At 59.4% G+C, this 10,514-nt stretch overlaps 1 protein-coding gene across 1 annotated transcript; it reads right to left on the reverse strand.

Moving 5' to 3' along the window:
* Positions 1-900: 900 nt before the first annotated feature.
* LOC122192366 (collagen alpha-1(II) chain) lies at positions 901-10,289 on the reverse strand (the record flags this gene model as incomplete). The annotated part of the gene is made up of 33 exons (XM_042892900.1): positions 901-1,164; positions 1,276-1,518; positions 2,359-2,546; positions 2,905-3,193; positions 3,274-3,381; positions 3,657-3,710; positions 3,840-3,947; positions 4,058-4,111; positions 4,383-4,490; positions 4,588-4,641; positions 4,801-4,908; positions 5,219-5,326; positions 5,419-5,580; positions 5,846-5,899; positions 6,004-6,057; positions 6,167-6,274; positions 6,363-6,416; positions 6,511-6,564; positions 6,648-6,701; positions 6,781-6,834; positions 6,910-7,017; positions 7,110-7,208; positions 7,476-7,520; positions 7,629-7,682; positions 7,764-7,817; positions 8,105-8,158; positions 8,283-8,336; positions 8,426-8,524; positions 8,609-8,662; positions 9,401-9,499; positions 9,592-9,645; positions 9,729-9,836; positions 10,236-10,289. Coding segments are annotated over 33 exons (3,099 nt in total), but the record flags the coding sequence as incomplete, so codon positions are not given.
* Positions 10,290-10,514: the final 225 nt, after the last annotated feature.

A 10,514-nucleotide genomic window follows, 5' to 3' on the forward strand; every position in this document is an offset into this window, starting at 1 on the left:
AGGGAAGGCGGAGGGGTTTGCTTTTCTCTGAGGGATTTGTTTAGTTGTGGTTTCATCCCCTTCCCGTATCTCTAATAGTTGCTCTCTATGACTGCCTGAAGGGAGGTTGTAGTGAGCTGGGGGTCGGCCTCTTCTCTCGTGTCATCAGTGATAGGAGCAGAGGGAATGGCTTCAAGCTGCGGCAGGGGAGATTCAGGCTGGACATGAGGAAGTATTACTGTTCAGAAAGGGTGGTCAGGCACTGCAATGGATGCCCAGGGAGGTGGTGGTGGCACTGAGCCTGGGGGTGTTGAAGGAAAGGCTGGATGTTGTGTTGAGGGACGTGGTTCAGTGGGAGCTGTTGGTAAGAGGTGAACGGTTGGACTGGATGAGCTTGGAGGTCTTTTCCAACCTTGGTGATTCTGTGATTCTAAGCTGTAAGGCTGAGATCTGAACCCAAACCTTTAAAGGGGGGCGACTGGACGGCAAACAAACACAAGAACGACCCGCACGGCGGTTTTACTTTCCACCAAAAGTTTTTTTTTTTGTTTTTTTTTGTTTGTTTTGTTTTTATATCAACTGATGTTAAAAAATACAGACTTGTTTTACAAGAATAGCACCATTTCTGTCGTATGATACATTAGCACTCCTGCTGCGATACACGGGGAGGGGAGGGGATTCCGCGATACCTGTGTTTTGCCAAGACCCCTTTTTGGGGGGGGGGGGGGGGGCGTCATACCTGCCAGATCGATTCCCACCTCCACCCGACCTAAAGAAATCGGCCTTCCAGGAAGGCAATAAATAAATAAGCCCATGGTTTTATGTCGCTGTCTGCCCGGTGACGGCGCTGGAGGGTCCCGAAGGGGAACACGGGGGTCGTGCCGTCCGTTCAGTGCAGAAGTTGTGATGGGAACATATGGGTCCTCGGGGGTGGGATTGGGTTTGCTTTTATGGGATTGGGCTGGATTCCTTTTTCTTTTTAAAAAAACAAAACCGACAAACAAACAAACAACAAACACACAAATAAAACAACTCTTTTTACAAGAAGCAGACTGGGCCAATATCCACGCCAAACTCCTGCTCGGCTCCGCCAATGTCCATAGGTGCAATATCTACAATGGGCAGGCGCGAGGTCTTCTGCGACCGGTACTCGATGACAGTCTTGCCCCATTTGCCAGTGTGTTTCTGGGGAGAAAAGGAAGGCAGGGATGCTGTCAGCTGCTCCAACCTCAGCCCCACAGCCCCAGCCCCACCTCCCCATCTGTGCCTTTCTTTTGCAGGTGCCCAGCAACCTACCGTGCAGCCGTCCTCCAAGACGCTGTAGGTGAACCTGCTGTTGCCCTCAGCTCTGATCTCCACGTCGTTGGATCCCTGGATGAGGATGGCTTTCTTCAGGTTGCCCGTCTCCTCGTCCATGTAGGCGATGCTGTTCTTGCAGTGGTAGGTGACGTTCTGGGAGCCCTCGGTGGACAGGAGGCGCAGGAAGGTCATCTGGATGCTGGCGGTGTTGGGGGACAGGTTCTCATCGCCGTAGCTGAACTGGAGGGAAGAGGTGAGGAGTTAAAGCCTGTGGCATCACGACCACCTTACGTGCAGGAGCTTTTTGGGAAGACTTCCATGCTTCAGGTTCCCAAATGGCTGAAAAAAATCATGGAGTGGTTTGGATTGGAAGGATCCTTAAAGATCGTAAAACCAATAGAATAGCAGAATAGTTGGGTTGGAAGGGTCCTTGAAGATCACAGAACCATGGAATGGCTTGGTTGGAAGGGTCCTGAAAGGTCACAGAACCATGGAAAGGTTGGGATGGAAGGGTCCTTAAAGGTCACAGAACCATGGAATGGCTGGGTTGGAAGGGTCCTGAAAGGTCACAGAACCATGGAATGGTAGGGTTGGAAGGGTCCTGAAAGGTCACAGAACCATGGAATGGTTGGATTGGAAGGGTCCTGAAAGGTCACAGAACCATGGAATGGCTGGGTTGGAAGGGTCTTTAAAGCCCACCCATGAGCTGGTTGCCCTCTGTACATCAGGATACGCAGGACCTGACCCAAAACCCAAACTGGATGCCTGAGAGCATTTTCCCAACGCTCCCTGAGCTCCAGCATCTCAGGGCTGCTCCATGCCTCTGGGGCAGAACTTTTCCTAACAGTGCTGTAGGGCCATAAGGGGCCATGAGGGGCTGTAGGGCCGTGAGCCTCCCCTCATCCTCATCTTTTCTGGGCCAAACAAACAGAGGGAGCTCAGCTGCTGCATCCCATCCTTTTCCTTTGATTTGTGGAGCTAAACCGACCCAACTCCATGCCTTCAGAATCGCCCTCTACAACTTCATTAAAATCCATCAGCATAACCGCAAGGAAGGACAGCCCAGCCGGGATCGCTTACGTGGAAACCGCCGTTGATGGTCTCTGCAAACCAGACGTGCTTCTTGTCCTTTGTCTTGCTGGTCCACCAGTTCTTCTTGGGGATGCTGCTGGGGGTCGGGTAGACGCAGGTCTCTCCTGTCTCCATGTTGCAGAAAACTTTGATGGCGTCCAAGGTGCAGCCCTGGTTCGGGTCAATCCAGTAATCTCCTGCAGCGGGGAGGACAAATGGGATGCTCAAGGGGTTGGGGAGGGCTGGGAGTCATTGAGACCTCAAAGATCACCAAGGAATGTCCACCCATCACCACCATGCCCACCGATGGAAGCACACAGTCTTTAAGATTGGAAAAGCCACGTTCCCAAGTGCCACATCTCCACAGCTCCCCATCACCTCTGGGGACAAGGACTGCCCCGCATCCCTGCGCAGCCCAGTCCGCTGCCCAACCCCTCTTATGGAGCAGAAACCTTTCCTAACATCCAACCTGCGTGCAGGTCGGTGCAAGGATGCTGAGGATGCTCTTCTTTGGAGAGGAGGAGAGGATGGGAGAAGCAGACACAGAGCTCTTACCGCTCTTCCAGTCGGGGTGGCAGAGCTTGATGTCGCGGCAGGTCCTGGCTGGGTTCTTCTTGGAACCCTCGGGGCTGCGGATGCTCTCGATCTGATTGTTGAGGGATTTGAGCGTGGCGTCCACCTCCACGTCGTGCTGCCGCAGTCCTCCGGCCGCCTCGTCTGCCCTCATGTAGCGGATGGGGTCGGGGCCCTTTTCCGTCTGACCCAGTCCGGCAAAAGCTGACATGTCGATGCCGGTGCCTGGGGGGCCGGGAGGACCGGGAGGACCGGGATTTCCAGGAGGACCCTATGGGAGAAGGAAGTGATGCTGATGGGCTGCTCTGAGAGCTGGACTCCGTTCCCTGCCTCCCCACAACTGGGACTCACCGCAGGGCCAGGTTCACCGCTCCGTCCGCGGGGACCGGGAGGACCGATGGGGCCGGGCATGCCGTTGGAGCCATCTTTGCCAGAGGGGCCGACGGGACCAGGGGGACCCTAAGAGAGAGCCCCAAAATGGGGGTTGAAGGCATTGCAAGGCATCAGGGCAGGGAATCACAGAATCACAGAATTGTAGCGGTTGGATGGGAACTCGAGAGATCATCGAGTCCAACCCCCCTTGCCAAAGCAGGTTCCCTACACCAAGGCGATGGGGAGCCGTTAACTCCTGGTGCTAATGAGCAATCAGGAGCTGACAGAGGCTGCAGGTGCCCAGAGAGGGCACTGCTGCTCCTTCCCATTTCACCACCCCAAACACCACTGCCAGGACTTACTCTGGGACCGGAGGGACCAGCGGGACCGGCAGCACCTTGGTCTCCAGAAGGGCCCTGAGGAGGAAGCCGGGGTGTCACAGCTCTGTGGTCAGCACATCAGCCCTGGCAGAGCCTCGGTGCCCACAGAGACCCCAAAGGAGCTGCATCCTCCAGGGGGGCTCAGCGCTCCCCAAACCAACTTACGGGTGGTCCGGGCAGACCCTGCAGACCGGTGAAGCCACGGTGGCCCTTCAGCCCTCTCTCTCCAGCCTCTCCTGTCTCACCTTTGTCACCACGAGGCCCTTGGGGACCCTGAAGTGGGGACAGCGCTGTGTTGAGCTCAGGGTGGGCAGAGCCCTGCCCGGCACGCAGCACCCGGCACTTTGCACGTGGGATGTGCTGATGTGCTCAGCGTCACTCACCGGCATTCCTCGAGCTCCAGCGGGACCAGAGGGACCCATGGGCCCTTGTGCACCCTGCAGGGAGAAAAGAAGGACATCAGAAGGTGCCAGTGACCTGAAACACCACCTCGAAGCCATGAATTTGGCATTTCAGAGGTGTCCGAATCAGTCCCTCCCACCATACCCCAAATCCAAGCAACAGCGACAATCAGCCGTTCTGTGCCTCAAAGCATCTCTAAATGCTCTCAGCTGGAGCACTGGTGCGAGGAACAAACCTCGAGGGGAATCACAGCAGATTTTCAGCCATAAGGAGACCCTAAATCCTAAACCCTCACGCAGCACTCACCGTCTCGCCTCTGTCTCCTTGTTTTCCGGTGGGACCAACGGGACCAGGAGCACCGGGGGCTCCAGGAGCACCGGGGGCACCCACAGGGCCGGTCTCACCACGGTCACCCTGTGAGCAGAGGGTGGGGAGGTCAGATCTGTGCAAAACCCCACGGCTTTTGGCACAGGGATAGTGAGCACTCATGGGGTGCGCACGGCAAGCTCACCTTCACGCCAGCTGCACCATCCCTGCCCGGGGGTCCGTCAGCACCGGGGTTGCCCTAGGAGGAAGAGAGGATGTTATAACCCTGGGGTGGAGCAGCATTTGTGCAAAGTCTCCTTTCGATGCTGGAGAAAAGACACCAAGGAGCTCCGGGAGCTGAGTTGTGCCATGATGGTGATGCCCGGTGCTGGTGTGATGATGCTGGGGTTTTGCTTACCTCACGTCCAGGTTCTCCAGCAGGACCTGTCAGCCCAGGGGGGCCCACGGGGCCGGGGGGACCTCGGTCGCCTGCAGAGCCAGGTGCTCCTTGCTTTCCAGGTTCTCCCTGAAAGAGAGGGAAAAAGTGCATGAGTGCGAGAGACCCCAGCGCAGCCCCTTCCCCATTTTTCATGGCTCCCAGACCCCTGTGCAACAAATAACCACCAGTGGTTTTCCTGCTCCGGCTTTAAGCCTTGCGCCAGCGGCTCCTGGTGGGGAAGAAGAGCTTTGCAAAACCCCAAACCACCTGGAAACGGTGCCCCCACGGGCTGCACCAAGGGGCTGGAGACCCCTGAGATGGGCTCCAGAGCATTGCAGCCCCCACATATCTGCACCCCATAGGATTCAGTGCACCCGAATGAGAGCGACCCACTCACCGATGGCCCTGGAAGTCCAGGGAAGCCTCTTTCACCACGCTGTCCTGGGAGACCCACGATACCACGCTGTCCTGCCAAGCCTTGAGGCCCTGGGGGGCCGTCAGGACCCTGCAGGGCAGCAGAGAGGGGGATCAGACCCAGAACAATGGCACCATGCAGTCAGGGGGTGCACAGAGGGAGGAGACCCCCGAAATCCTCACCGCGGGGCCATCCTCGCCAGGTTCGCCCTTCTCGCCAGGGGGGCCGGCGGGGCCTTGGAGGCCGGGGTCTCCAGCACGGCCAGGGGGGCCAGCATCACCACGAACACCCTTGGGGCCATCTTTGCCAGCAGAGCCAGGGGGTCCGGGGGGGCCTGGGTTACCCTAAAAGGAAGGAAAGCAGCGTTGGTGCAAAGCAGAGGTGGCCGATCTTCATCACCCACATCACAGTGCTGCTTGGTCAGGGAGCATTTTTCCTTAGGAAAGTTCTTTTCTATCATTGCAATGGCCAAAAGCCACCATCAGAGAGACCTGAGGAGGAAAACCCCAGATGCCCACGCAGGGACACAGCGCCCCCTCCAACACGCAGCACAGGGAAGCAGCACCCAAACCCCAGGTGGGGGCAATGCCAGAACCCCCCCAGACTCACATTAGGGCCGGGTGGTCCCACGCGGCCGGCGGCTCCAGGGAATCCTGTGGCTCCCTGGGGAGGGAATCAGAATCAGTGAACAGAGAGGAGAAACAAGGCTCAGACACAGCTCAGCCCCACGGCCATTCCTTCCCCATCCTGCAGCCTCTGGTACTCACAGGGGGACCCTGAGCCCCACGAGCTCCTTTGGGACCGGTGACACCAGTTGGACCCTGGGAAGGAAAGAAAAACAGATTATGAATACGAACAGGAGCTGCAGTGTGCCTGCATTGGGGCTGTGATGTTCCAAATTTGGGGGTTTGCCCCATTTTGGGGCTGTACCTGAGGGCCAGGAGCGCCGGAGGGACCTTGGGGACCAGGAGCGCCGGCGTCACCCTTCTGCCCGGGTTCTCCCTGCTCGCCTTTGGCACCGGGTTGTCCGTCGGCACCCTGATGGGGACAGCAGCCACCATGAGTGGGGTGAGGACAGGGGTGATAACTTGAGTGTGTGATGGGGGCTTTGGGGTGAAACACTCACCGGGGGGCCAGCAAATCCAGCAGGACCAGGGGCACCGGGCTCGCCACGCTCGCCCTAAAGGAGAGAAATGGGGGAGGTTGATAAGGGGGTTGATGGGGGTTTAGGGTTATGGTTAAAGGCACCCAGGGGCTGCAGACGTTGTGCTTACGGGGGCTCCACGGGCGCCGGCAGCACCAGATGGACCAGGAGGGCCGGATTCACCCTGGAAAAGAAAAGATGGAGAGGTGGATGCACTGGGGTCCATTCCATGGGTTGCGCTGTGGGGCGCTGTGATGCTGCTCTCACCTTCTCGCCGTTGGGGCCAGCGGGGCCAGGGGGACCAATGGGACCCGTCAGACCCTACAGGAGAGAGACAGATGAGGACGTGGTCTCTGTGAGCATCCTTTGCCAGCCCACCCCACGGCCGTGTCCCACTTACACGTGCGCCATCCTTGCCCGGAGCTCCTTCGGGTCCTTTCTCACCAACATCTCCCTGTGGGATGGGATGAGTGTGAGCCGAGCTGAGACCTGACGTCGCTCAGGACACTTCTGGGATGCATCACCTTACCCGGTCACCTTTGGGGCCAGCGATGCCAGCTGCTCCTCTCTCACCAGGCATTCCCTGCAGCCCTGGGGGACCCTGGGCACCATTGGGACCAGCCGGACCGGTCGCACCCTAAAAGCAGAACAGCAGTGCGGTCATCGGGGCTCCGATGGCATCACGGATCCGTGCTGGTGGCACTGTGCCACCCACCCTCTGTCACCCACCTTGGGTCCATCAGTGCCAGGCGTTCCAGGCAGCCCACGGGGACCCTGCAGCCCTTGGGCACCGGGAGAGCCGCGTTCACCGGGGAATCCACGTTCACCCTATGGTGGGGGGAGACGATCAGAGAGAAGCCCCCCAAGGCCACAGCGAGGGAAACAATGGCATTGTCCTCAGGACAGAGGGCAGTGCATCCATCCCAGGTGGGACTGGGGTGAACTGGGAGGAGAGGGGACACCGAGCCACTGGAATCGTGAGGGTCCGATGGCTTTGGTGGAGTTGTTTGGATTCTGCTCCCCACCTGAGCCCCCCAAACATTCTGTGGGACAGGAGGATCCCTGTCCCCGAGCAGGGGGATGAGCAATACTCACTCTGGGACCAACAAGACCGGGGGCACCAGCTTCTCCGGGAACACCCTGCAGAGAGGAGGGGAGAGCCAGGAGTCAGCACTGGGGGGAGTCAGTGCTGGGGGGGGGTCAGAGAGGGCTAAGCCCCCCTTGCAGCCCAGGGATGAATGGCCTCACCTGGTCTCCGGGTTTGCCGCTCTCTCCAGGGGGACCTGGTGGTCCAGGCAGTCCCTGTTTGGGGACAAGGAGAGGTGTGAGGGGGGGGGTGCCCACTTTCATCACCCCAATTCCCCCCTGTGTGTCCCCACTCACCTGGAATCCAGAAGGACCGGGGGCTCCTTGCTCTCCTCTCTCACCCACAGGACCCTAAAGGAAGGAAGGACAGCAGTGACGGCTCTGAGGCGCCCCCCTCCCCCTTCCTGGATTCACCCCTTTGCAGCCCTTCACCCACCCCAAGATTTTGGACAAAATCAAAAATCACACCGGGGTGGAGCAGCTGGGACACAAAATCCTCACATTTCAACACTGGGGGTTTTGCCCCCCCTGTATCCCCAGCATGCCTGGCATGATCTTCCACCCAGATCCGGGGGCTACACCCCCCCAGCCCCACATTTCAAACATCTGTCCCCAAAAAGAAAAGCAGTGACACTCACAGCGGGTCCGGGGGGTCCAGCAGCTCCTGTCTCCCCATCCTTACCAGGAAGACCCTGCAGAGGAGAAATCCCCAACACTCAGCCCCGTGCCTCAGTTTCCCCAACCGCACACTGAGCACAGTGCAAGGGAAACCCCAAAAGGTGATTTTATGGGGTCGGAGGGGCAGAAGGAGCTCACCCGCAGCCCTGGGGCGCCAGGCAGTCCTTTCTCTCCAGCTTTTCCAGGCTCACCCTACAGGGAGGACAGAGGATGGGATCACACCTGCACTGACCTTCACTGCTCCATTTTGGGGCAGAAAACTCACAAAGGTCATTACTCACATTAGCGCCTTTGGGACCGGGGAAACCCATCACACCGGGCTGCCCACGAGCACCCTGAGGGCCAGGAGGGCCGGGGCGGCCATCCTCGCCAGGAGCACCCTATATATGGGGAGGGGGACATCAGCGTGGGTCACGACAGCCACCCCCAACCCTCCTTCCCCCACCCCATGGAGCATCACTTACAGTCGGACCGACTTTGCCTTGAGGTCCCGCATCGCCGGGGCGGCCGGTGAGACCCTGTGGGGGAAGGAAGCAATGGGGGCTGCAGCAGCTGGGAGTCCCAAATTGGGAGGGGGACACATTGGGAGCCCCTGTCCTGCCCAGCTCCAGGGCTGAAGAGGAGCTGGGATGACGGCATAGGGGGCTGCGCGGCCTTTAAGAGCTTCTTTAGCAAGCCCAATCTTTGGTAACCCCAAAAAGCAACTTAACTCATCCCAAATGCACCCTAAGTCACCCCACAGAGAACATTAATTAGCACCAAAGAGCATCTTCCCCCCAGATGCACTGTAATGAACCCCACCTGCACCATAACTACCCCTAAGTGCATCTCAGCTGATGCCAAAGTTCACCCTGAGTGGAGCCAAAGAGAAAACGAACCAACCCCAAAGAGCACCTAAAACCGACAGAATCAACCCCAAAAGCTCCTTAACCAACCCCAAATGCTCTGTAACAAACCTCAAATGCTCCCTAACCAGCCCCGAATGCTCCTGAATCAACACAGATGCTCCTTAACAAACCCAAAATGTCCCTTAACCAACCACCGATCTCCTCAACCAACCCCAAACGTTCCTCAACTGACCCCAAACGTCCCCTAACCAGCTGCAAAACCCCCCGAACTGCCCCCAAACCCCCTCCTCACTTGACCTCGGCAGCCCCCACCACCGCTCCACATCCTTCTGCCCCATCTGAGCCCCCCAGCACCCCCCCCCCCCCCCCATGGGGAGGAGGCTCTGTCCCCCCCCCCCCAGCTCTCACCCTCGCTCCGGGCAGCCCAGGCTCTCCAGGACGTCCAGGGTCACCGGTGGCACCTTTGGGACCGGCGAGACCAGCGGGGCCGCGTTCACCTGGAGCACCCTGTGTGGGGTGGGAGGGGGGCACAGGTTGGAGGGGGGAGCACAGGGAGTCGGCACTGCCTATAGGACCCCCCCATAACCCCACGATCCCACCTTGGGTCCGGCCAGCCCGTCCTGCCCGGGGAATCCACGATTGCCAGGAGCGCCCTATGGAGGAAGAAGAGGGGCGAAGTCAGGGTTGGTTGTTGGGTTTCTTTGTTTTAAGGTGGGGGGCAGCGCTCTGCACGCACCCTTTCTCCGGGGGGGCCCACAGGGCCAGCGGCACCAGGTTCACCACGAGCTCCTCTCTTGCCTTCCTCGCCAGCCGGCCCGGGGGCACCTTGGGGTCCTGCAGGGCCCTGAGGAAGAGGAGGAAAAGGGGGTCAGAGCAGCAAACCAGGACGGGTTGGGGGCTGGGGTTCAGCTCGCAGCTCCCCCCGCCCCCCAACCAAAACCCCCATCTCCGGGGGTCCGCGCACAACGGCGCCGGGGCTCAGCGGCCCCACAGTGGGAAGCGGCCCCACGCATTGAGGTTGGTTAATGAAGCGATGGGGGAATGTCCCCGGCCCCGGGGCCGAGGGGGGGGCGCAGCGCGGCCCTAACACAGAGCCTATTGTTCCCCCTCCACCCCCTGCTGCAGGAGGGGGGACGCTGCCCCTCGAGGGGCCTCGTTAGGGGAAGAGGTTCGTTAGAGACGCGGCCCCGCAGCGGGGTCCTCCCCAGATGGCGGGGGCTGGATGGGCCCCCCCAAAACTCACCGTCTCGCCCTTCGGTCCTTGCTCACCCTTGAAGCCTGCGATGCCGGGTTCACCCTGGGGGAAGAAGGGGGGAGGGGGGGAAGGTGGGCAATGGACTCTCAGTGCCCCTGTCGTGGTCCCCATCTCAACCCCAGCCCTGTTCCCATCCCAATTCCCACTCCCGTTCCTGGCCTCGTTCCCATCCCATCCCCATTTATACCCCATCCCCATCTCTCCAGCGCTTTTCCTGCCTCTACCCCTCTCTTCACCCCTATCTGCATCCTTGTCCCCATCCTTGTC

Source organism: Lagopus leucura, unplaced genomic scaffold (assembly GCF_019238085.1).
Source record: "Lagopus leucura isolate 7727_CA_CO unplaced genomic scaffold, USGS_WTPT01 60323-0_obj-0_obj, whole genome shotgun sequence".
Lineage (NCBI taxonomy): Eukaryota > Metazoa > Chordata > Aves > Galliformes > Phasianidae > Lagopus > Lagopus leucura.